At 45.5% G+C, this 26,950-nt stretch overlaps 1 protein-coding gene across 27 annotated transcripts in view; it reads left to right on the top strand.

Moving 5' to 3' along the window:
- The window catches only part of LOC147710773 (cyclin-dependent kinase 11B-like), a 431,002-nt gene that overhangs the window by 47,102 nt on the left and 356,950 nt on the right, over positions 1-26,950 (top strand). For all 27 annotated transcript variants that reach the window (XM_086921509.1, XM_086921517.1, XM_086921516.1 and 24 more), the window contains 2 exons: positions 2,485-2,609; positions 3,309-3,450. In XM_086921509.1, coding sequence (XP_086777635.1) covers positions 2,485-2,609; positions 3,309-3,450 — 267 coding nt within the window. The remainder of the gene's footprint in view (positions 1-2,484; positions 2,610-3,308; positions 3,451-26,950) is intronic.

The following is a 26,950-nucleotide window of genomic DNA, read 5'->3' as shown; positions in this document are numbered from 1 at the left end:
CTAGACTCCACCCACATGTTGGTTTTCTTGAGGACAGGATTTGATTGGGCCAAACGTGTTCTTTCACAAAAAGGACTGCTGCTTGTGTTGCATGGTTTGGCTTGTGACAAAGCTTCTTCTCAGTACAGCAGGACTGGGTTGGTTATGGTGGCAAGCCAATTCGTTTGACTATATTCTAGATCAGTTTATTATGAAATATATGATAGTACATAATGTTATGTCAGTATAATATGTCAATATATCAGTAGGCATTTAAATGTGTATTGTTATCCACACAGTCTACTGATCATGTAAGAAAATACTGGAGTCTCACAGATTACTGTATTAGGCATTTCATGTTGGTTACTGTAGGTTTCCGTTTCAGGCCATGGATATAGGTTTGCTCTGTGAGAATTCATAATTGACCCTCTTATGAGAGATAGTGCTTTGCTTCGCCAACTGTAGAAAAGGTTATGCTCAAAACAGCAGGCATGGGTTGGTTATGGTGACAACACCTGATTGGAGCACTGTCCCATACCGCAGGTCTAGTCTGCCTATTATTAAACATGACAAAGGCAGTTGATCTAGCTTATTAATTATGAAAAGCATTTGTAAATTCCATTAAGCCTTCAACAGCTGGCTGTTATCACATGGTGTTACAGGCTATATAGGCTGGTACTTTGTTAAATGTAATATCAGATTACTGTACTAGATAAAAAGGTGTTGGTATTGGCTACCCTCCCTGATAAGCCCAGGGGGTTTTCATTGTGATGGCTGTTAAGCCTGTTCAGAGGTGTTGTCTATTGTTTCGGAAGCTGTATTTTTCGACATATTAGTAATTTTATAACTCTGTATATGACATGCACTTGAATAGGCTAGGCTGGTGGTGTTCTAAGGTGTAAAGGTTTCATCTGGAAAAGTCCTTCTAGATTTCATAGGATCTGTTTATTACAAAACCTAATGACAAAGATAGTAGTAGATCCGACCTATGTGTTGTGAAAGGAATTTGTTAAATACAATAGGCTTTCAGGTATTGGTAGTTATTACACTGCTACATCCCACAGACAAGTATTTTGTTGCATGGAATTTCACTGAATACTGTAGTAGGTAAGGGTTTTGATGATCCACCTGAACAACTTGCAGACACAGGCGATAAGCACTTAAAAATATGTTTCCTAAGAAAGTGTAACCAGGCAAAATACTATTGTTCCTAAGAGAGCCTTGTTCGTGATCTCAGCCCAGAAAAGCCTCCGGGCTCTCGAAGTAAATTGTCTGGACATCCTAGAATGTTTACATAACTCAGTCTTCATGTTTAAACAGTTTCAGGGACTACACAAATGCAGTTTTCCCAATGTCAGTGGCCCACTAACTCAATAGTAAATCTTAATTGCATCATGCGAAACATGTTCTGAAAAGATAGTTTCTTGCTTATAAAGCAAAATATATTTTTCCTTGCTAATAGCTACATTGCATGACTGGGTGCATATTCCATAATACTTCTACCTTTGTGGAGAAAGAATATCTTATGGGAGCTGTCAAATTAGGGTGAGCAGATAATTAGATTTGGTATGTAGAATTAGAACCTAGCAGCCAGAAGCAAACAACTGTTTAACATCTTTCTAAAGCTTGCTAAAAATTACTTTGCTGTATAATTGGGCACTGCTGATCCACCTTACACCTCTTGCAGTTAAGAGACTCGGACAGTACAAAGAGGTAAATATTTGCACAAAAAGTTGAGTTAATGGTTTGCAACTTGATATATATATTTTCTGCAACTTCCAAGATGCGGTCTCTTTTGCTCTTACTGCAAAATTTGTATTTGTCATCCTGTGAGTTCCTTTCTATTTTTTTTAATTCGTGGCTACGTATTCAAAATATGATAAATGTAGCTATGCCTTTTCAGATTACAGGTAATGCCCCTCCTCCATCCCCGCCCTCCTAAAAAAAAAACACAGCACCTTTCCATAATTATTGTATTTTTTATGCAAGCTGTGCTGTTAATTAAGGTTTCCCTTTTACCATTCTTGAATAAGATACAGAATGCTCCCGTTTGTTGAAAAAAGGTGTTGAAATCCGCTTTTAGGCCACATATTGCCTTTATAAAATCACTGTGCAGCTGGTTATGATTCTTTTTACACCGAGTTTTCTTTAGCCGATACATCTCTTCTAATGGGATAAAGGCCAGCCTTTTGTCTGTCCACATTCCATAATTTCCTCCTGGCTTTATCCTCTCTTGAGGCTTTTCATCCTTTTTCCTCTCTAGTACTTAACCGTAATGATTCAAATCTAATTCTTTCCTCATTAACCAAGTTTTCTTATTATTTATGTATTCACACCAGCCCATTAGGGTCCCTCTGTACAGCCTTCTAACTCGATACTGTTATGCATTTTGAAATGCTAGGTACCTAGAAATCCTTTCGTCTGTAGTGGAGTGAAAATTGTGTATCAAAATCAATAAGACCTCCTGAACTAAATGTTTCTTTTTTTTTTTTCCTTTTCTTTCAGAGGTGATGAAGACGACTCATTAGCAATCAAACCCCCACAACAAGCATCCCGCAAAACACATCACAGAAAGGATGAGAAGAGGAAAGAGAAACGTCGGCATCGCAGTCATTCCACTGAAGGAGGAGGTATTTCTTCCCTAGCTGCCTTTTTTTCTTTGTTGTGCTATTTATGAATTACAAAATTGCAGCATATTTTTGAGCAAGCTTTTTAGGTTGAAGGCTCTCTATGTAGTGTTTTCTGGCTAACACGGTTTTCTTAATTTTTTGCCTCTGCATGAGGCTTGTAAAATACTTAATAGGTCCTTCGCCACTCCAAGCTATCTTTAGCTTCAAATGTGTTTTGATAGATAAGATTATCCTCTCCATCAAGCCCCCTGTTCACTAATCTCTTGCTGTGTCCAGAGATTTTTGTTGCCCACAGCGGCCTGCTCTTCCAGTTCTTTTTTTAGATTTAATTTTAGTTTTTACTCGTCCATAGGAATTTGACAAAAACGCCGGAGGGTAAACCCGTCTCCTGATGTTGGGGCAACCTACAATGTTACTTTCATGGCAGACGATTTATTTAACTTATCACTATCTTTTCCTGGACTGTACTAGTACACTTTTTGTTTCTTCTTTTTGTGCTGGTGTTTACTGTTAAGTTTGGACAACAGATGCTGGGTTTTGTTTACTGCAAAGTGTCTCATAAAACTAAACTAAAACTTAAAAAAGAGAACCTAGACTAAGAGGTTCTGACATGCAGGTTTAAAGAGCAGACTAAATTTTCCTTTTCGTCTTCAATTCCTTCAGTATCTGTGCATGTTATAATTAGTTTCTCTTGCTTAGGAAAACATGGGCGATCGAAAGAGAAAGACCGGGACCACGACCGTAGGAAGAGACAACAACGTGAGGAGCAAGACAAAGCTCGCATGGAGTGGGTACGGCAGAAGAGGCGGGACTTAGCCAGGGAGCATTCCAGGAGGGAGAGGTGAGGGTTCAGTCCTCCTAAATGCATTATGCACCTCTGCTACTGACAGAAGTCCTTGACCAAAGGCAGTTCTGATACCAAAATATAAGTGTCAGTCTCGGGCTTCACTGTTTTTTTTGTCTTTTATTTCATGATAGTTTTTGCACTTTTTGTAATGTAAATATTGTTTTGCTCAAGAATGACCTTGACCAAGACATCAAATGTAAGAAATTTGCCAAACTTTTGCAGTTGTACAAAACTGGAAAATGTTACAGATCCAAATTGAGGTTTCATGGATAGGTTCTTGTCGATGAGAACTCCTAGACTCTTTGCTTCGGTATTGTATGTAATGACCATCTTAGTTTATTTCAGAGTTGAGTTTAATATGATTGCTATTCATCCAGTTGCTGATGTACAGCCTGGTATTTTTGAAGAATTCTGTGGATTCTGGGGGCAGGTCAATGGTAATCTGCTGCAAATCGCCGGTATAGTTATGAGCTCTGTCATGCATATCTTTTAAGTAGTGCACTAGCAGACAAATGTACAAATAAAAAAAGTGAGGGGGGGATAAGAAAGATCCTTGAGGTATTCCATAGGTTATACGGGCCTTGTGGAAGTTGAAAGGGGATAGCCGGATAAATTGTGAGAGGTCCTTTGAAAAGGAAACAACCTAGGCTAAGGTAGCACTCTGTAATCCTGCTCCTACACAGCCGACCAAGAGCTCGTGTTCGACTGATTCGCAGGCCGCAGACCGATCAAGAAGGGCCAATGCCTAGGAGCCGCCTCTGTCTGCTTGTTTATGCATATCATCTGTGACTGAGAGGAAGAGTGCCTTAGTTGAATGAGCTAGCTGAAATCCTACCCAATGGGGGTAGTTGGCAACATGAGCCCCCAACACTTTAGCCGAGAAAGGTAATGGAGCTTGGCCAACAGTTCTTCAAGATCAATGAGTCAAAGTCCATTTTCTTTTCAAGCGAAACCATTATAACCTCTTTGAAGATGTTTGGTACCATACTTTGGCTAAGGAGGTGGTTTAGGAGGGAGGTGGGTATGTCAGGAAAATAAGACCTTTTTTTAAATTCTTGGGAGGCAAATGTCGCTGGAGGAGCCAGATTTGACTTTTGATAATAGGTTCAGAGAATCCTCCTTACTGGTAGCAGGGAAGACATATAGTTTGAGAGGATTGCAATCTTCAGTAGATGTAACATTATGAGGGGAACTTTTGAAGATGCTATACTTTATTATTTTAATCTTCTCATTAAAGAATGAATGGACTGTTACGTAGATCCTGTGTTCGCTGGATGGGGCTAGTCACCCTGTCAGGATTGGACAATTCAGAGACTATGCATAAAATGTCCTTGGACTTATTCAGGTAGACCAAGATTTTATTAGAAAGGAATAGTCTTGCCTTGTCTGATTATTTTTTTATATTCTTTGAGACGGGAGTAATAGACTTCCTTATCCTCTGCTGAGTAGATGCACCGCCAATTTTTTGTTCTCCTTGGCGGGGTGAAGAATTTGCTATTTTTAGGTCTTCCGAGAACCTTTTAGAAGCCTCATGACACCTAGCTTATTTGGAATTTTGAAGAGGGGTATGCGAGTAGCATACTACAGTCGGCCAGTTACATATGTCTTCTGCATGACTGTTGAGATTGTCCTGAACATTGATGGTGTATAATGGTTCAAGAAAGGAGTCGAAGTCTACCCTTCAACTAATATTTGGGATTTATTACGGTAATGTTAAAAGGTCTTTGTTTATTGTTTTTTTTTTAAACATATTTTTATGGGCATTTAGATTATGCAGTAGTTGTTCATGAAAACAGTTTTACAACTAATATGCATTAAGGCGGTCTCATCATGCTGTCAGTCTGCAGATAAAAGCACATATAATTGGTACATCTGCTTTTATATTGTACAGAGTATAAGTGTTTGGTAACAGAGTTATGTTTAACACTAAAATATTCTACCCTTTGTGTCCGATCACTTGTGCTTCAGATAATACAAAAGGGGTTTGTGATTTCCGTGGTCTATGTATTTCCTCTATAGTGCTGTGGTATGAGTCATTCAACCTCACTGTTCAGTTAGATCTAGGACTCGTGTCGATTGCTTCATTTAGGCTACATATGTACGCATGCTAACATTCTGTGGTATTGTCAGTGGGAATCGTAGTGGGCAAAATGTTACATTTCTTTAATCTAAGATAAAACCAATCTAAACAGTTCCAGCGGTCTATTTGGCAATCTGATGCAGTAACATTGGAGTATTCCATACAAACATATTGGGGGGCCATTCACTGTCCCGTGAGTGGGGGTGTAAGGTCAGGTTTGCTTATTGTCCTCGGTTAGCCATCTAGTGGGAGAGGCAGGGAGGACAAATCATGGGGGGCATAGCCTCCCCATTTCTGCACACTTGCAGCTATGAGAGAAGACACTGCTGCGGTTGCCGCCATCCCCACCTTCTAGTGGGTCGTTGCCATCTGTCTCTCCCAGAGAGTTCACTCCGAGCCCCTCGGATGGTGTATACCTTCTCCACACCGTCTCCTGAATCCTCCTCTAGGTGTTCCCAGGGCTCCACTACTTTCGCTCACAATTCACCATTGGTGTCGCACTCCACCGGCATCCTCTGATCAGAGATCTCTAGTCAGCCCTATACCAAGCCATGACGACCTTTACCCAAGTTGTAGCCACCGAGCCCACCCTGACCTAAACGTCATTGCTATTCGTCGCTTAGCCAATGCCAGGTCCAGATCTAGGAATCTAGTGCCCACTCTTCATGCCCAAGGCCTAGGAAATGGACCTAATAGACAGGTCTCCACTGTGCAATCAAGCATGCACTTGAGGGTGGTATTAATTGTATAAATCACCGTTTCCCAGAACGGATGCAGGATGGGGCAACTCCATGTCTAGTGGCCAAAATCAATATATAGAAATGTGCATCTGGGCAGGCTCGTGATTCCTCACTGTAGATGACCTGTAAAGTATGGGGTGTCAAGTCTGTCATGTGGACGTCATTGAATTTGGTGTATTTCAGCCTCCTGTTTCTGGAGGCTCTTTTGGAGTATGCCAAGGCCTGTCTTCATTCTGAGTCCACGAGTTCCCGCCCACACAGCGCTACCCATCTCTCCTGGATCACTACCTCCGGCTTCTGGACCATTCCCAGTAGTGATTGATAGAATCATTTCACTAAGTTTCTTGTGGTGCCCATGGCCACCAGTAATTGGAGTACAGCGTGTCCCAGGTTAATCTCGCCTACCTGGCCTCAAGTCTCTAAATGTTAACGTCAGTGCTTTGTATGTTAAAGTGGTAGTGGGTCACCGAGTCTTCCAGAGTGATCAGTGTCCCCAGCTGACAGCAATCTCACACAGTTACAAAACCAACGTCCGGCGGTCACTTGTGCATCCTTAAAAAAGGGAAGAGGGTAATAGCGGGGAAGCCACACAAGTAGCAGTGTCAGGACTTAAAGGGGGATGCGTCCCGGCGGTCCTCTGTAAGCACAGTCTCCAACATTTCAAAGCCACTGTCAGTAGTACTCACAGTTGGGGAATCTACACTGCTGGGCATAGTAGCTTTGTTAACAGGGCGCTTTGATGACAAGGAATCCTGTAATGCTGCTGTCATTGCCAGCCTGGAGAGGACGCCAAGTTCCAGCAACACCGTGCCGGAGTGCGCCAACAAGGGGAGGCAGAGCTTGTCTAACCTAGTGATACATAAAGCCCATTCTCCGTTGCGATGCAGGATCCTGGACTGCATTGCCAGCCTGGAGGAGATTCCAAGTTCAAGTAATACCGTGCCTGAGAGCGCCAACAAGTGACAAGTGGAGGTGGAGTCTGTCTCCCGTAGTGCTATATAGTGCTCATTTGCCTCCTGCGATTCTGGACGCACACCTGCTACGCCTGGACCAAGGGCGGGCCCAACCTGTGCCCATCAGCGCCTGAAAGAGGCTGGGTGAGCCCCTTGATTTTTTTTTGCTGGATGTAGTTCATTCTCCCAATTTTACCAACGGCTGTTTGTGTACCTGCAGGTAAAGCCCAAAATTCGTGCAGGTAAAGCCCAAAATTCGAGGGTTTTGGGCTCGATCATATACTTAGGGTGAATCTTAAACAGGCGATGACTTGGACATTCTAGAGGGGTTCTAGAGCCGGACTGCAGAGGGTACAGTCAGAGGCATATTGCGGAGGGCATCCCTTGTGTGGTGAGCTGACTTTTTTTGTTTTCACTGCAGCACGATCCAGGTGGAGTGGACCATGGGGAAAAGAAAGGCAACTGCCCTAAACCAGTGTCCCCACTTGGCTCCATGAATTACCACTATTGATGGCTTCCTGGCGCGAGCAGTTGACGATGTATCGAAAGAGATTAAGCTGGCTGAACGGAGGCTGCCTCTAACCACAGATCTCCCTTCCCCTGTCTGCCCGCATCCTTCTAATGTCCCCATTTTGTTCTAGGAGAGTTTTAGCACAATTGCATTTAATCTCTCCGTGGGCGACCAGGACGGCTCCTCTGTGATCATAGCCTCCCCTATGAGAATGGGTGCATCAGCAGCTTAAGTTAAGGATCCTATCTATTTAAATTTAGCTGCAAGTCCACGGTGTAAGCGCAGGAGACTTGCAGCTGCCCCAAAACAAGGGTGTAACTCAGAAACTGTGGGTGTGTAATAGAGCCAACGTCATGCTCTTCTCATTGCTTAGATCATTTGTCGGATGTCCACTTGCGTTAATTTAATGCTGCCCTGAACGCTAAATTTGACTCTATTATGTCTAGGCGGGTGCTGATGGAATCCAGGCTATCACAGATCTTGGACTGCATGAAACATCCAGCAGACCCTTCGCTGGGACGAAGTAATCCACCCTGTGGTGTTTCTAGTAAGACCTGTTTAGCCCACCCAAAGAGACTGACAGAGCACCTTAGTGAGTCAGTTTTTTAACCCCAGGCTGTAAGGATGTCATCTGGTGTTGCTTCTGATTCCTCAGACCCTTTAGCACCCATTGCAGGGCCTGGATTCCACTAGCAGTACACCCTTCTTACCCTAAGACAGGGGTTGTAATTAACTTGTCATCTGAGGCAACGCCCTACATTGTGGTCTTCGGGAATGTCGGCCATCCCTTGACCAAGCCAACTCTGAAATCCTATAGAGTTGAAAATCAAAGTAGTTCATTGGTTTAACTCTTATTCCAATTTAGGCATGGATATCTATGGATCTATTAAAATGGTGTGAAGGGTAAACTGGGTGGGCACTGATGTGAACAGGTGAGCATGGGACTGATTTGTGGTGAACTTTAATAAACCCGCCATTACCGCACGTGTTTTGATCATCTTAGGCACATTCAGATCATCAAGACCATCTAGATTTCCGGCCCTCCCCCTGGTTTGTTCTATAAGCCTGAAATAGTTTGTCAACCTGTGTGGAAATAAGGTTGGCTGGGGCAGGCCTTTCCCTGCTCCTTTGATGTCTCCAGCGCTGAACACATTTAATCGATTTGCTCCCCTAGGTAACCTTGATACTTGCGATCTCCTGATCCATCCCCATTCCACCCTGTGCACAAATCATCCCTACGGACATCCTGACTAGCAGTCCCCCAGACTTGAAGCTGGTATCTTGGATATATATTGGAATATCCCGGTCTTGCCCTCCAAGTTTAATGACCACAACTGGGTGCAGCTTGTTGAGGCTTATCCGGTTATTTGTCTGCAAGAAACTTGGGAAGAGAAACATCTTTTTTCTAGACAGATACATAGCCTTCTTTTCTCCTGCGGTGGCTTCTGCGGCTGGGAGGGTCAAGTCAAGTTAGAAATTTGTAAAGCGCGCTACTCACCCAGGTCAGGGGGTTCCCAAATTCACATCTCTAATTCCCCGTCAGGTTTAGGAGCTACAGCACAAAGGCCCCCTGCTATTACTATTACTAATGCCCCGATGCAATCATTGGCGGAGATCCCAAGGACAGAGATGGATTCTGACCAAATCGCCCAAAGGGAAACTCATCCAGTTGGCTGTCTGCAAACAAGTTGGCAATGAATTTACCTCCGGAAGCGAGTCCCCTTGTGGTCGTATTAACAGGGTTCCCAGTGTTGGAGGCTTCAGCCAGGGAATCCTTCCAGTCATTGAAAAATAAGGTCATTAGCTGGCTGAGTAAGAATAGGCCTCCCCCCCCCCCCCCCCCTCCTTTCCCCCCACCCCCCAATCTCCAGTGAGATCTTGAAGGGTGCAGTGGATAGGCAACACCACTAAAAATATTAATGGGGACTGCGTTCTACTAAGTTTTCGAGATCCGAGAACAGTCTCCCACATATGCTCCTGGCCATATCGAGACCTTGATACTGTTATTCAGTCCCTCCCTTTGTCTTTATTCTCCCGGCCTGGTTCTTGGAGTCCTAGTGGGGAGGTGGAGGATGGTTGGACAAGAGTGTGTTCTAGGGGTGGGAGTGGTAGGATCGGGGATGGGAATGCTAATATTTAACTACCAGGCCCCCTCCTGAGCCGTAACCGTTTTAGCCCCCTGGACATGGTCGATTGATGCCCCCCCTATGTGGTGTGGGAGGGTGGTCTGGAACAAATAGGCTGCAGCAACATGACAAAACCTAGGGGGCCTTTTATAATGAACCTTGACGTGGATCGCTGTAGTACCAGCGAACGCACCAGGCAGGCTGAGAGTAATAACAAAACAGTTATAAACAACGCAGAATTTCATCCCTGTACTCTTACTCTTCAGCCTACCCAGCCGGAAGGCCAACCTTCTTCTGATGTGGCACAGGAGGCTGTGGAACCCACTACGAGAGATTCGAACGGGGACAGGAGGGGTACCGCTAATTATACTAATCAGGGCCCTTTAACAATATTGCCCTGGATTCTGGCAGGCCTTTGTAACAAGATCGATTGCCCAGAATGGGGAGCATTTATAGATGGGAAAGGTGTGTTTTTTCCAAGAAACATGGGCCAGACAGCACAAGTCACGTACTGGCTATGCCTCCTTCTCCATACCAGCGAGATGGGGAGGAGGAGGAGAGGGGGGGGGAAAGGGGGGGAGGAGGAGGAGAAGAGACGCCTTACAGTTTGGGTGGGTTCCCACCTAGGCTGCACGGCAAAGACCCTCAACACATTATCTGATGACGTCCAGTGTGCACTTCTGGAATGGACCAATGGCTCCAAGCTTGCACTGGTCAATGTATATTCTAGACCAGTGGGTGTCTCCGCGGAGTCTAAAACAGTTGAGGAACTCTCCTCATTTATAAGTTTCATCCCCAGCGGTGCCCAGCATGTGATTGGGGGTGACCTCAATTGCCACTTCGAGTCACTGGCAGGCCTGCTAGATGGAGGCCTTCTGGAGGAGGACGCGCGCTGGGCAATACCGTTACTGGAGGTTCCATTTCCTAGGCCATCAACACCACTGGCGGGCCAAATAATGTCATTAACACTCAAGCACTCAATTAGGGCGTGCAATGGGCGTGTCAAATCAGATCTCTCCCCAAAATGTGTACACACGCGATTTGCGTAGACTCACAGGTTGTGGAGTCGACCCCGAGGCTCGTACCTTGGTTTCCCAGCTCCAAAGTTGGCGGTCTAGCTGTGAGCCACATCCTGTAGCATACAGTATGAGAAAACATTTTATAAAGCAGAAGCATTACGGGCTTCATAAACAAATAAGCAAAGCATTGCATAAATGAGTTAATGTATACACCCACTTTTTACATATAAGAATAAACTTGTTCGGGGCTTAAAAAAAATCCTGCCACATCTTGGTAGTGTAAGCAAGTATTAAACAGATTTGCTGAGAATCGCTGGGAGAATGAGGCCAGCAGGCCGGTCTGGGGCAGTGAGACAGTAACACACTTTTGTTGGAAGAACCAATAAAGAACTCTGCAAAAAATAACTATTAAACGAACACTGCACAGCTCTACAAGTAAATCTGAAACCGGGAACATCACTCGGTTGACGGGAAGATGCGCACACTGTTGTGTTTGAAAGAATCCTAGTGCTGATGTCAAAAAGACATCAACACGCCACATGGTGAGATGATCAGCAGTACCAGGCTAAGTGGTCTAATGCATACACTGGAGGGATCTCTGTCTGACACCGCTCACAGGCTGAAATCTGTGAGGGTTCACTTATATTTTCTGCTATTGATAAATGAGTTCCATTAAGTTCAGTAACAATAAAGATATTGTTTGGCAATAATAGATCTGTTGAATACATATCTATTTAAAAAAAATCAAATTTTATTATTACAGCAACCAAAATTCTCTTTATTTTACCACATTTACTAAACGGGTCGCAATTTACTGTATAAGATCAGACTATTGCCTGCCATTAATATTATTTTTTTTCTCCGAAGGCCTGGCAGCCCTCCATTTGCTGTCACTAAAGTAATTTGTGGCGAGCCAGCAGCAGTGACATGACCAACAACGCCTTGTCTGCGGTAGTAAACACTGTGGAAATAGAATTACAAGAACAGGGGCATGATGTCTAAAAGCCACTGAAGCTCATTAGTATTCTAACCTTTTACCACTGTCCAGTTTAAGCACTACCCACCTCCCTGTGGTGGCTGTCACCAGCCCCTGAGTAAGCAGCCCATATGCAGGCTGCTGGGAGGGCAGTGCTTTCATACAGCACTTAATCACAAGTGACTCACTTGGAACTGGGCTGAGAGAGGTAAGTGCACATCTGCAGGTTGGCTGGTGGAACATAAATTTGTGCCGGGAATTATTTGATTTTTTTGCAAAAAGGGTATGCTGTTCCTAAGGGGCTTGAAGGGAGGTAATTATTTTATAACATCACACTCTGCCCGAGAGCAGAGTGGAAAGAAAGGGAGTAATCGGAGGAAAAAGGAGGAAGAGTCAGATTATTTTGACAAAGGAAATGCGCGGGAGGTCATTCATTTCCCTCAAGGAAGTAAAGTTTGGTATCCAGCTTTCAGACCTCTTATTATTTTTGGCTGGAATTTAGATACTGTACGACCCACCACGTTTAAAAGTTGATCAGGTCCTGAGGTATGATGAACCCTGGATGGAAGGAATCAGATTACTACTTAGTAATTACAAATCAGTCAATACAATGTTTTTAATGCCATCTCATTTAAAGGACGTCAGACCGTCATACATGTAAATGTGGGTGTACTTGTAAAGCGCACTGCGACTCCATGGACGTCCTGGTTTTCCCTTTGAGATGGTCCCTTTCTGGGTATCTCCAAGGTGAAACCAGGCATCCCCGGCGTCTGTGGGGGGCCGTTGTAGAGATGAGGCAAGCTTAATGCCCAGAGTTGCCGAGTGTGTTCCCTGGTTAGAGTAGGCACTGAGGCGAGAATTATCGAGTCTGTTTTTGACCTTGGTTCACGACCCTGCCGCGTCGGGAATTGAACCCTGGTCCCGGGCCGTTCTCTGCTCACGGGTCTGCCGCCTCTAACCAGTGAGCCACACCACTCCATCTAAGTAGCATGCTTCATCATTGGGCCTGCTCCTTACCCTGACACACCTGTTTCATGTCAAACTGGGCTCCTTAGTAGGAGGTATTTTACTAACTCTTATTCCAGGTTGCAATATATTAATGATGAAACGTTTCTAAAATAATGTTTGAAAACTAGCAGAAAAAAAAATCTTGCACAGATTTAGTCTGTTGTACTATTTACTTAATTTCATCACGTAAATAATTGCTTGCCTGTTTAAAACGAGGGGGTCACATGAAAATTTCAGGAGGGTGCTTACAGACTGCACTGGTTTAATCTAATGTACTACTAAGATGACAGTCCTGCATGCGAATAAAATCCATTTTTGGAATTTCTGCAGAGACTTTTTCATATTTAACACTTTATTTTGCAAAATTCATCTTGGTTGAGCCCATTTAATTTGTTCAACTGCCTTTTTAGGACCAAAATACAAAACTGCATTTCAGTCTCCATGTCTGCCTAGCATTGGGTGATCTTAGGGACTTTACGCTGTTTATGGCCCATTTACTGTCCTTGGGGTCATGATTTGAATGGTGCAGCGGTACAGGGGACAAAAGGTCTAGGAATACCATATTTTATATTTTACTACTACACTCCACTCAGAACCAGCTCTGGTTAATATATCCCCGCTCCCTACAACTGTCCCAGTGCTCCCTGTGGCGCAGTGTGTGCCACGCAGCACTTTCTGACCCTTCCTCTATCCCCTCACATGCTTCCTCCCTCGCAGGCATCCACACTGGCACACACTCAAAAGTGCACGGATCATCTTTTTTCTCAGAACAGAAAGACTTAATAAAAAAAACACTTAAGTTCTCTACAGTTCTATAAAGAATTTCAGTTCCTTATAAGAGCAACAGTTGTACTTCACGAAGACACTTCTTTATGGCACTGGTGCAATTGCATTATTTGAAAAGGATCACAGGATGTCGAGCCGAAACAGACTCTAAGCTAGTTCCTGAAGTTGGCACCTCTTCCCTTTATTTCACATCTTTATTCTAGTCATCTGCAACATGTAAATGTAAATGTATAAATGTATAGGCATTTATATAGCGCACTACTTACCCGTAGGGTCCCAAGGCGCTTCGACCGCTGCGAAGCCCTTCCTGGCTTCCCTGAGAGATGGTCCCTTAATGGGTATCTCCAGGGTGAGACCAGGCATCCCCGGCGGTCTGGTGGGGCCGTTAGTGAAGATGAGGCAAGCTAATGCCCAGTGTTGCCGAGTGTGATCGCTGATCAGAGTGGGCACCGAGGCGAGAGAATTATCGAGTCCGCTGACCCTGGTCCAGAAACCTGCCGCGCCGGGAATCGAACCCTGGTCCCGGACCGTCCTCTGCTCTCGGGTCTGCCGCCTCTAACCAGTGAGCCACACTACTTCACAAAAAACATTGACAAAAATAATAGATTACGCATAAGCGAAACCTATTGGCTTTGCCATTGCATGTTTATTACATATAATAAGATCTTGAAATGCATACCTTTAGGATGTGCTCTGTTTGTAAATTTCTCCAAAATTAGATTTTTAGGTCGAGCTGTTATAGAACATGGGCTTTAAGCCCGCCCATGTTTTCAATTGGCTTCCCTTGCTGTCCTTCGTAAATGCCCGCTTTTGATTGCTGGATAGGCTTGCTAGACACTCCTTTTAGGCTTTAGTATCCTCACATGAGGACTGCCCCTGCTACATGTGCTTATTTGCTACATGTTTTTTCCCAAACTTCAAGAGCACTCTTTTTTTTTTTTTTTGGTTGCCCTGCCTCTGCTCATGTTCCTGCCATGAAACCTTTGTGGCCGCTTACTCAATCTTTTATTCATCCTTCTCACAACAGTGTATGCCCGCTCCCACTACCCTCGGAGGGCACTGCTTTTTCCAACTTATTTTGGCTGAGGACTGAATCAATTTATAATACCTGCAGTGGGGTTCTTTGCGGCTCACTGTACCCCAAGTGATCATTCGCATAGCTGCCTTCATAGTAAGGTCTGACAACCACCGAATGTTTAGTAAAGCTGTGCAATACTGAATCTGGTTAAGTTTGTTTTGATGCAATTGCTGCTGTAACCATTCCAGCTTCTCTTTATATTTGTACTTTCTAAAATAAACTGTATTTCAATGGTTTCTACAAAAGCATACTAATGTCAATTAAGTACCTCCAAATATTAGAGGACATGATCATGTACTATTCTATCTCCATATTTCTGGTCTCCTAATCATAGTCTATTATGTGGGGGTTAAAAATACGGGCATGATGCTGTGCATGTGTGCAGCGCATCAACCTTTGCAGTAGAAGAGGTAGGACAATAAAAGATGCGCAAGCGGTTCTACTAAACAGATTTCGTATGCTATGTCAGAAAACATAAGGTGAAGATACCGGTGAAACTTCACAATCCCATCACATAAATGAGACTGTCTTACTTATCAGGATAGTTGGACTACACTTACCAGAATGCACTGGGCATAACTGCACACATGGGCTGAATATTAATCCTTTTCTTTTCTTTTACGACTTTTGATCTGTCAGTGGTTGGACTCCTGCGTGCTACGCGGTGGGTGGTTGCTTGTTCTCAATGCCCGCTGTCGTGTTGTTGTCTGCCTCCACCACCCGCTGGGCTGAATCATGCTTGCTGGTCTCTTTCACCTCTTTCTGTGCTCAGGGAGGGAGCGGTTCCCAGAGTTCTTCGTCACACCGCTGTACACCCCATAAGCACAACCAGCCATTATCAAATTAAGGGAGAGTGAAAGCATGAAAACGATACTCTCAGGAACCTAAACTAACACAACAGTCACACAGCCCTACTGAAGGACAACAGCTGTACTGTTGTGTGGATCTCTATTTTATGTTGACAATTTGTGCAGTGAATACGTCCCCTTGATGTTGCATTTTCTATGCCTATGCTTATTGCCCAGGCATATTTTGTGATATGTGCCCCAGCGCACAGTGTGACTTCATTTTAGTAACCCAAGAGACAGCCATGAAAAACAATATTCAGGGGAATTCTTTTAGTGTGCTGATGGCAGGCTTCAAACCATAACTGACTTGTAAAACTCCGAAAGCTCACATGTTCACTTCTGTACAATTTAGCACAACGTACTTTCAGGCACAACATTGCTACAGCGTTTGTATTCGATTTTAGGTCTCAAGAACATGAAGGTGCAAGCTGTCTGCTTCTGAGAAACCTATTGTGAATTTACAGTGGACTTAGAGCCCATCCATTGCTTGCCATTGGTTTGGCTTTGTTGTCACTCTTCATTAATTTGCTTTTTTGTTGTTGCCTTGTGTGGATTTCCCTTCCTCTTATGTGTTTGTCCCTCCTCAGACGCACAGCCTCTTTAGTAATGTGCTTGCTTTATTCCATTTTTGCAAATACTTTCTTTTTTTTCCCAGCTATCCCTTGTGTGCTTCTTTCCACTTCCTCTGTAACAGCCCAGCCTTCATTAGTTTAAGCTTCATAAGACCTATCTTGTGCATAATCTGCGGCTAGTAGTCTCGATCAGATGTACGATTTACTTACCTTCGGTAACGATGTATCCGATAGAGACGATTTTACCCGCAGATTCCTTTACTCCCTTCCTCCCCTATTCTGCGAGGACCCTTAGGTTGGTCTTCGGTACTCGCCTCCCGGTGTGGAGCTGTATCTCCTGTGAGTGCCTTCTTTGTTCTTGACGTGTGGCTCTGTCTGGGGGCGATTCATACCTCCTTGGTTCTTTGCAGGATGAGGTCCCGGTGTTATGGTGCCCTGCTACTCTGGCTACTCTAGGTTTGGGGGGGGGGGGGTTGCTTTCTATCCTGTCCTCTCTCCCTCCCTGCTAATCCTCTGCTTAAGGGTCATCTGGCCATGTCTTGCCCTTGTCCCTTGTGGGTGGTTGCCCTTTCTGTTGGGGTGGCTTGGAGTTGTTGTCCCTGTCTGTGTTGGGACTGGTCCCCTTCCTTGCTCAGGATGGGGCTGGGGGGTTTCCTACGTGTACCATGTCCTTACGCATGTTACTTGCATGCGGGGCACAGAGGTGGGAGGCAGTCTATGTGCTGGCAGGGTGGTTGTGCAGGGCTCTGCTCGCTTCTTCTTTCCCTGACTTGGGTTCTGCGGTGTAACACTACTGTGGGTAGTGTTAGTCACCATGTCTTTCCACATTTTCTGCTTTTAGCCCACTGTTCCCATGCTTCCACAGTTTTTTGTATGGAGGTTCCGCGTTGTGGTGTGGAATAGTTCTCTGAAGAAAACTGCTGTAGGAGCGCCGGATCTTATGTGATCTCGCTGACGTCACGTGCGTGGACTACGCCTAGGCGGAGTCACGTGATGTCGCCCCACCCCCGGTGCGCAGGGATGCTGTGGCAGGGAGGTTTCCGGGTCCAGTCTTGCGCCTGGGAATGATTCTACGTGAAGGAATCTGCGGCTAGAATCGTCTCTGCCAGATACATTGTTACCGAAGGTAAGTAACTCATACTTCTGAACCACCGGAGCCCTTGCAGCAGCCAAGACTTGTTCAGAGTCCAGTCTCGACACCAACACTGTCAAAACAGACCTATCAATGCGGGTCTGCAGCATCAGAGAGGCCATCGTCGAGAATGGTACTGTTTACTCCCAATATCCTGGTCAACCAAAAAAGTTAAAGCTTCCAACGCAAGCGAACCACTGAAAAACACCTCTGCACTCGAGCCCAACAGCCCAAGTCCAAGCATACTGACGGTGCACCCTTGCTCCAGAAACCTCAAGAGCAGCGCCCCCCCCTTTGGCATCTGCCGGACTGTGCTCCCAGTCCCCACTTGCACCCTTTTTCCTGTTACAGGTTTCCCCATTGACTTCAGTGGTACTCTTTTAGGCTATCCTTGCGACCATGAGCTCTGCATCAGGACACACCAGGGCAGGTAAACCAAAACTGCTGGTGGTTTAAGGACCTTGGCCCCTACTCACCGTAAGTCCAGAAGAACAACCCTGTAACTCGATTGAAAGTATATCTATGCGGTGTATGTTTCTCCCATAGGATAATATTACTACATTCGCGGCTCATTCTTCAAATTTGACAGCTGTATTTTCTGTTTCTGAAAATCGCTACTTACCTGATCCCGAAGATCCTGGTGTCTAAGTTAATCTAAAAATATATATATATTTTTTAAATGGGTCTTGGATTTCCTTATTGAGTGTGTGTCAGGTTTATTGACTGTGTGTTCAACAGATGCTTAACACTCCCACTTGATAAGCCTAAACTGTTCAACCACACTACCACAGAGAGAGCATTTGGGGTTTTTAAAGAAAGCCATTGCAAACTAATAAGGGTTGTCTGGACTATTTGCGTAGTATTCCCTTTGGATGCATTACATAAATAATTAGCTTTCTACTTCACACACTTATTGTGCTATTAAATCTAACACTTCCTTTTAGTATTTGCAAGTGTTGTACATTTGTCCTCAAGAACTTTATTTTTATGGTTTTAGGGAAAATATTTCTCTGATGTTGTAACTCTACACCTACATATTTCTTTTGCCCTGTAGACAATCTACAGTCAATAGATTAGGGCCGTCAGGCACATCCCCTGGAAACTAAGACCCTTTTCACTAGATTGTACACGAGGAACAAATACTGAGTGGAGGACTTTGTAGACTGTAGTTCCTATGAAAAATAATTAGTGGACAGTTTTGTTGGGGTGCTGATGATTTGCTGAACTAAAGGGAGAGAGCTGTTTCACTTCTGCAATGTAAGCGAACAGGGTCAAAGTCCACCTTCATGCCAAAGCTCCCAGACCGACTGTTATTCTTTCCAGAAAGTCTCTGCAAGCAAATGGACTTTTGCAGTATGAAACATGTCTGGATTTCACAAGGTGTGCATAATCTTGCCATCTAGCAGTTGGGTCCAGACTGCTCCTCTTGTATATTGGTGCTTCTTCTCTTTTCTTTCTTTTTTACTTCTCTGTTTTGTTGTATTGTTGGGTGTTTGATTCCTAGTCCAACCTCTCCTGAGGTCGAGTGCCTTTATTCTGAAGCCTCTATGCGTGGTCACCATCTTTAAAAAAAAAAATGTGCCCACCGTTTGGTCTGGAAGCATTGCTGAATTCTCTCCACTTGCCGAAGGAAGAGGGTTATACGGAAGGTTCACCATAGAAGTAGTTCGGGAAGTACAAGACTACATGCCGAAGTAAGACCGGAGAATGTACAGGCAGGTCCAAGTGATGCAGAAAACAAACCTTTTCTCTTCTGCCAAGAGTTTCCACGAGTATGCCCAAAAGGAAAATCATCATGTGTGCAATCTTTGCCTATCAAGAGACCAACGCACTGCCAATTGCGTGACCTGTGCTTAATTGAAGCCGAAGACCTTAAGAGCAATGAAGAAACAAAGGAAAGCACACTAAGCCATGCAGGAGCAGAAGAATACTCTGTCTCTAAGAGTCTTGGTGTTGTTGGGTGAAGAGAAGGGCAACATAGCAGAGGGAAAGGGCTCAGATGTTGAAAAGGAGGTCATCGATATCTAGCGAGAACACTGAAAACTCGAACCTAAACGGTCACATGTAATGTTAAAGAAGTGGAGTGTGGGCGAGTCTTGAGCAACAGACTCTAGAACCCCAAAAGCTGCCTTAGTGCGGAAGTTCTCGGTGACTGAAGCCAATCCAAAGTCGAAAGAGCTTCCCACACCAAGGTCACAGCAGGTGAATGTGCCACTGGTAAGACGTCGGCGTTGTAGCTAGACCAAAATAGGTAAAGAAAGGCACATCTGAAACATCGACACTAGAGGCCTCAACTTTGAAACTAGATGGACACGCACACTTGTTGCAGAAGAGCACACGACCTAGATCGAACGGAAAACAAGGCATCTCAAAGCTGAAATAGCTGCATTCCTCCCCAAAAAGTATGTTGATGCATCTCTTAGAGATTTCTTAATTGCATCAAAAGCTGTGATGAAGCACACACACGAGGATAAGGACTTGGGTGAACTAGAGCCTCCAGTGACCATGGGTACAACCGGAAGATCAGGAGATCTTCTGTGAGGCCCCAAGTCTTTGGGCCTGTTTCAGGATACTGAAGGGTCAGAGACACAAAGGCAGGACCTTAACACCAATTTCCCTGGAGGAGGGAACGGACACGTACCCGTCGAACCCTTTGCCTCTGGACAATATTGCCATGTACAACCAACTAATAACGGGGGCTACAGACAAGTATAGTGTTCAAATGGAGGATTAGTCTCAAACATGTTTTTTTTTACTGTAGACATGGCTACTCTCACAGAATAAGAGTTAATATTTGCCTATACTGGGCAAGGGGGGAGAGGAACCTGTAGGTCAGCGATACCCAGGGTAGTAGTACAAACAATCCTTGGAGGGTCCTGCATAGGGAAAGTGTCAGTGGATTCCATCATCACAGCCACAGCCGGCAAAAGAACAAATTGGCAACTACCTCTGGACAGCCTCCGGATAAGGACAGCAAGAGAATGATTAGGGCGGAGAGGAAGAGCTAATAAAACACCCACTGAAGGAATATCGTAGAACGGCATCCATCGCAGAAGAAGGGAAAAATATCACCTATACCTGTTTAAAATCTGTACTAGATTCTTAAGACACGGCAAGCAGACAATTGATGGCAGTAACAACCTTAAGAAGGCATGCCTGACTGCTTGAGTCTGGCTTCAAAACTTGAATTCAAGCCAATATAATTAGCACCCCTTTCAATGGGTAGCACCTTTTTGGAGCGCCGTCGACGATACCCTGCAAGAGCTGAAGAAAGATAATGATGCAGGAAAATTGACCGGAGCACTGCAGTTCATGGGGCAGCTAAGACGAGGAAGTACAACTGGTAGAAGACCGGTAGGAAGAGGGGGCTTTCAAAGTGCTACTACACACCAGAGCTTCATGGTACAAGCCATATGCAGACACGGAGACAACAGTGGCAGTACCAAGCACCACAGAGCCAACCTTTACATGGGCGAGCGAGAAGAATAGCACAGCCACAGAGAGGGGCAGCTGCACCAGTGAGCAAGTAACTTAGAAAACCAAAACCCTGAGCCACACAATACCTGTGGGGGAGGAGGTAGGAGTCTTCTTCAAGAGTGAAGGAAGCCCACTTCACATCAGAATTGTTGCAGAAAAAGGCAATACAGAGAATTCCCCAGAAGGATATCAACCAGGGAAACTATTCAACATACTTTCTGATACCAAAACCAGACCGGTCGCTGCGGCCTATACTAGACATCAGTTTTCTTTTTTTTTAAAGAAATTCTTTTTATTTCATCAACATAAGGGGAGGTCAGCACCATCAGGGATACATTTTACGAAGAATCTGTGGAGAACACATTAGACACAGCAATTGGTCAGTAATAGACATTGCGAAGTAGCATAGGTATAGCAACAATTTACATTGTAATTAGGTTGTCAATGATACAGGGGGGTTCGCACGAGGTACCTCGATATTCATTCCAGTTGGTCCACACCGCCACCCATTTTCGGGTTACAGCCTGAGCCACGTATACTGTCTTTTCCTGGAGCATGCACCAGTCCATGTCTTTTTTCCAGGAATCAAGAGTTGGAGGCGCCACTGCCCCCCAAAGCCTAGCAATATTGCTTTTCGCTATCGCCACTCCAGGGTCACCCAAAGTCTCCCCCTCGATTGCCAATCAGTGGGTTCCCAGATGTTCAAAAGGCACCTCTTCGCCTTCACCCGCAGTTCCACCCCCCACACCTCTTGCATACAGTCTTGCACCCTTCTCCAGTAGGTCAACAACTCAGGGCATTCCCACAGTACGTGAAAGAAGGTTCCCACCTCTCCACACCCTCTTCTGCAGAGACCATTCTCACTTCGACCCATCAGCATCAACCTGGTCCCAGAAACATAAATGTAAATGTAGAGTATTTATATAGCGTACTTCTACCCGGAGGCCTCGTAGCGCTGTATTCATACCGCTCTGGAACCCAACCTGGCTTTCCTGTGAAATGTACACTCCTGGGCACCCCCAAGGTGGAGCCAGGCATCCACAGCGCTGCTGGTGCCGTTGGAGTATCTTTAACTGGATCAATCTGAGCCTGGCTGATATTGCTATCTCCTTGGGGGATGCTAGCGCGCTTCTCCACTCCTCATCATCTATCTCTAGTCCATCCGCCTCCCACTTCCTCTTTAGAGTGAGCAATGAATCAGGGGAAATCAGTCCCTGCCTGGATTTGGGATTGAAGGGAGTGCCGAACCTGTAGGTATCTGAAATATTCAGTTGGTGCCAATTCATAGGTACTTTGGAGTGAGTCCAAATGCACAACACCGTTGGGGCCCCACAAGTCTTTGATGTGTGAAATTCCAATTGGGTCCCAATTTCGGAACCCTTTAGTGCGGCCTAGCTTGCCCAGTCACTCCGATACCCATAGCGGAGTAGCCATCGTGAGGGTGTCTGTCCAGCCCAATTTACACTGGACAATGTGCCATTGCGGGACAGAGTGCTGCGTGGGTCCAGTGAGAGAGTATCTACCTGGTTTGGAATAGAGCGCAGCCTCAAAATTACCGCCTGGGAGGAGCCATCGGTCCATTCCGTATCTGGGATCGTTCCCATCACAGTATGTGCCCTGGTTTATGGCCGAGAGGTGTGCAGCCCAGTAATTTTTCCGTATGTCTGGGAGTGCGATACCCCCGTCGAACCATCCTAATGTGAGTTTCTGCAATGCTATGCGAGGGGCGCCTGTCTACAGGAGATCTCTCTGTGCGGCTTCAATAGCAGCGAAGTATGACTGCGGAACTAGGTCTGGGTGGTTCTGAAGAGCATAGAGGAAGCGAGGCAGCGCCATCATTTTGAAGAGCGCTGCCCGACCCAGTAGAGAGAGCGGGAGCTTCTTCCAGGTGGTAGTCTCTTTTAAGCCGATGTAGGGGCGGCAGTAAGTTTCTTTCATATCTAACGGCCTTCTCCTTGGAAACAAAGATACCCAAGTACTTTAAACCTTCCGTAGTTACCCTAATTGGGCAGTCCCGCAGGAGGATTGGGGGGGGCACCATGAAGGACATACAGGAGGGACTTTCCCCAGTTGATACTATATCCCGAGTTCCTCCCGAAACTGGTGAAGATATCCAAGGCCACTATAAGGGACTTACGTGGATTCATTAAGTACAGCAGGATGTCATCCGCGTATAGCGAAATTTAGTCCTCCCAACCATCAGCCCATCTAAGTCCCTTCAGCGAGGGGTCCTGCCTGATCAAGGCCGCAAGTGACTCCAGTGAGAGGACGAATAGCAATGGTGAGAGGGGACACCCCTGGCGCCTTCCCCTACCTAGGGTAAATGGCTCAGAGGTCTTGTTATTGACTGTGACCTGAGCCAAGGGCTCAGAGTAAAGGAGACGAACCCAACTGATAAAATTGGGGCCAAATCCCAGTTTCCGCAGGACCGCCATCAATATTAGACATCCTTTTCTTAAACAAGTTCATAAAGTCACAGAAGCTCAAAGGACAATGTTGCTGGATGTTATTCTGCAGATTCAACAGGGAGACTATATGGTGACCCTAGATCTAAAAGATGCATATATACACATCCCAATAAACACAAGCACAAAATATTCTTGTGCTTCGTTATAGACCGGACACATTAGCTATTCTGTTGTGCTGCCATTTGAAATAAAATCAAAGCCCAGAGAATTTAGAAAATGCTTAGCAGCAGTTGCGGCACACCTGAGAATGCAAGGAATACACTAAACACTCGAGCGACACTCGAAAGGGTGAAGCTAAGGCCCCTAGCGACACTCGTAGAAGTGAAGCGAAGTCCTCGAAGGGAGCTCTGCAGCTCAAAACACTTGACAAAAGCAACAGCTACCAGGGACAGTCAGCCGAGCGGATCCTTCGAAAAAGACTCCCAATCAGCAAAAGCCCTCGAAAAGCAAATATCGGCGAAGGTTACCCTTGAAAAGGACACCTCGGCACCGAGGAAAGAAGGGCCGGCATCGTCGACTGCCCCGAAGAGAAGCGCTCCACCCCCCAGCGCCAAACATGCTGCTTAGATGGAGAGGAAGAAGAGGAGGCTCGAGGCCGAAAGGGCGAGCATCCTGCAGAGGAAAAAGGACTTCGAGAAGATGCGCCAATACACCATCCCGCTGAAACCCGTGCTCGAAGCAGAAAGGAACTGCCAAAAACGCACGAGCAAGTCTAGGAACTGGGAGACGAAGACTACTATTTCGAGGGAGAAGACGACGAAGATCTGTAATCCTACCAGGACTCAACGTCTTTTGGAGGCACAAGACCTGGAATGGCAAGATCTAGAACCCGAATCGCCGGATGAAGGGATAGATACCCTTCGAGACCCTCCCCACCAGATGACACTGGGATCTACAACATGGTTCTACAGAAGGCTGCACAAACCTATGGAGTGAAAATGGAGGAGGAGCAGCCCAAGGGATGTTTCCTCCTGGAGACTCTACTGCCTTAACAAACTAGGAGCCAATTCCTGCCCATGCTCCCTAGTGTGCTGGATCAGGGAAGAGAGGCCTTTAAGGAGCCAGCAGTATGCAAAGCTGTGACACCTAGAACTGAGAAAAAGTACAAACATTCTTCAAAGGACCCTACATACATCTTGGGGTCAGTTCCAACTGACTCCATAATTGCAGCTATGGCTAGGAGGAGTGCCAATGTACCCATTAATGCCAGACCACCTCCAGACAAGGAGAGTAGGAGGATGGATCTCACCAGGAGAAAGGTGGAGAGAAATGCAGCAATACATTAGCGCATCGCAAACTCCAACACCCTAATCAACAGGCACGCATACCAACACTGGGATGAAGTGGGGCAGCTCCTAAAGCATCTACTAGACCAGTACTAACCAATAGCTGCTCACTTGGTAGAAGAAGGAAAGAACGTGGCGAACACTTGCCTAAAATCGGCATTGGATGCTGCAGAAACATCGATTCGGCTAATGATGATAGGAGTGACCGAGAGAAGACACGCATGGCGCAGAATTTCGGGATTCAAGCCAGAGGTGCAAAGCAACATCCCAAATACACCTTTTAATGGAACGCAACTGTTCGGCACATCAGTTGACGACAAGTTGAGTCAGCTTAAGAAGTACAACGAAACAGCAAGGTCCATGGGAGCGTTGCAGTACAGAGGAATGAGAAGAAGCACACCCATGAGAAGGCCGGGTGGTAGAGGCGGCAATGTGCCTACCACATCACACCAAAAGTTCCAGCAAGGCTACCAATGGAACAACCAAGGCCAGCAGCAGCAGGGACCGCAGCAGCAGAACTGGCAGTACCTGCCCCAAGGACCGTCCTTTAGAGGGCGCGGAAACGGACGAGGACGAACACAAAGAGGAGGCCAACAGCCCTCAACCAAGTGACTCCACCATGGAACAGGCCGCCACCCTAGAAACACCTCGGGTGGGCTGAAAGACATAAAGAAAAAAAAAATGCAGCCTTACGTTCAGCGGTAAACAGAACCTCGAACACTCCACACCGGTAGGGGAAAGATTGGGAGACTTCAACCCAGAATGGAGGAATGTCACATCGGACAAATGGATACTAAACATCATACAATACAAATACTGTATAGAGTTAGAAAAACAACCTCCGAACAGAAAACCAAGAAGCAAGGCGCACTCCGCAAAGGAGCTCTCGCTCTTGCCGTTAGAGGCGCAAGAGCTTCTCAACAAGGAGGCAATAGAGGTGGTACCGCAAAACCAAAGGAACAAAGGGGTTTACTCAACGGACTTCCTGGTGCCAAAGGTGGATGAAACACTAAGACTTATCTTTTTTTTTTTTTTAAACCTTTATTTTTCCATTTTACATAAAAGAGAAAAAGAAGGAAATCAAAACAAATGACAATCATGAGACTGCAATGTGTGTACATACAATGACAATTAAAGTTTTCCAATAAAGGAGAACTGCGCCATTATACAAAATTATAAATTAGCCAATAAACCTCACTGAGGACAAGGAGATGTGATACCTTTGCACCAACAATAATAATAAATATACAACGTGAAATGATCACGTGGAAAATCTGACCTATACATCCAGAAACAAAGACAGAAACAAAAAATCGAAAGAAGAAAAAAAAAATTTAATGTACCGCATACACCATTATCCTAATCATTATATGAGACTGAATGAGACGATCCTACTCCTGAGGGGGTTATGCAGGATTGTGTTGGGGATTCACTTGTTAGCTGGCATGGGGATATGTAATCTCTGTATGGGCCCCAAATGTCGATAGGTCGGGAGGAAATAGGGAGTAAAGTGCTATATTCCTCGCTATTTACGCTACAAAACGCCATACTGTTTAACCAGGCGCGGAGAGTAGGGGCACGTTTACTACCCCCATAGCAGTGCAATCTCTCGTTTAGCCAAAAGGAAGCCCAAGGCCGCCAGTCGGCGTACCTTCATAGGGAAATTTAGTACAAACCCCAAAAGTGCGATTTCAGGTAAAGGAGAAAAGGGTATGGATAATATGTCACCTAAGGTGGAGTGAATATCAAGCCAATAGTCGTGTGTTTTAGGACATGTCCAGGTTAAGTGTGCAAAGTCCACGAATGGGGCAAGACATTTGTGGCAATGGGGAGGCCTAGAATTGTCAATCCGGTATGCATGGGCCCGGGTGAAATACACCTGTCGAAGGAATTTGAAATGAAGCAGCTTGTGACGGCTGTTTAGAGAAATGTCAGATGTGGCCCTGCAGCAGAAAGCCCACTGATCATCGGAGATGGGCCCGCCCAGGTCACTCTCCCAAGCAGCACGGAGCCTGGAGTCAAGCATCGGTTTGAGCCCGCCACACTGTTTATACAGTTTAGAAATCAAATGTGCGTTATTCGGGCTTTGAATCAATAAGGAGAGGTGAGGGAGCTCTGAAGGTGCCAATGGGAAGGAGGAATACGTAGCCCGCAATGCCGAACGCAACCGGGTAAGTATGAAACTGTCCATAAAGGACCGATCACTAAATCTGGCCTCCTCCGACAAAGAGAAGACTTGTCCATCTGGGAACAAGTCGCCAGTGGTGCTAATATTGATTTTCGCCAGCGTGCGCATTACCAAAGTTTCGTCTGTAATAGGAAACGGGGAGGAGTTGAGCAGAGGCAAAGCTGGGGAATAGAACAGATCCAAACCCAGCAGTCTACGCAATCTAATCCAAGCCCAGCAGGTGGTGGAAACCGTCTGAATGTCCCG

Source organism: Lissotriton vulgaris, chromosome 5, assembly GCF_964263255.1.
Source record: "Lissotriton vulgaris chromosome 5, aLisVul1.2, whole genome shotgun sequence".
NCBI classification, from domain to species: domain Eukaryota; kingdom Metazoa; phylum Chordata; class Amphibia; order Caudata; family Salamandridae; genus Lissotriton; species Lissotriton vulgaris.
This window is presented reverse-complemented; position numbering and strand designations above follow the sequence as displayed.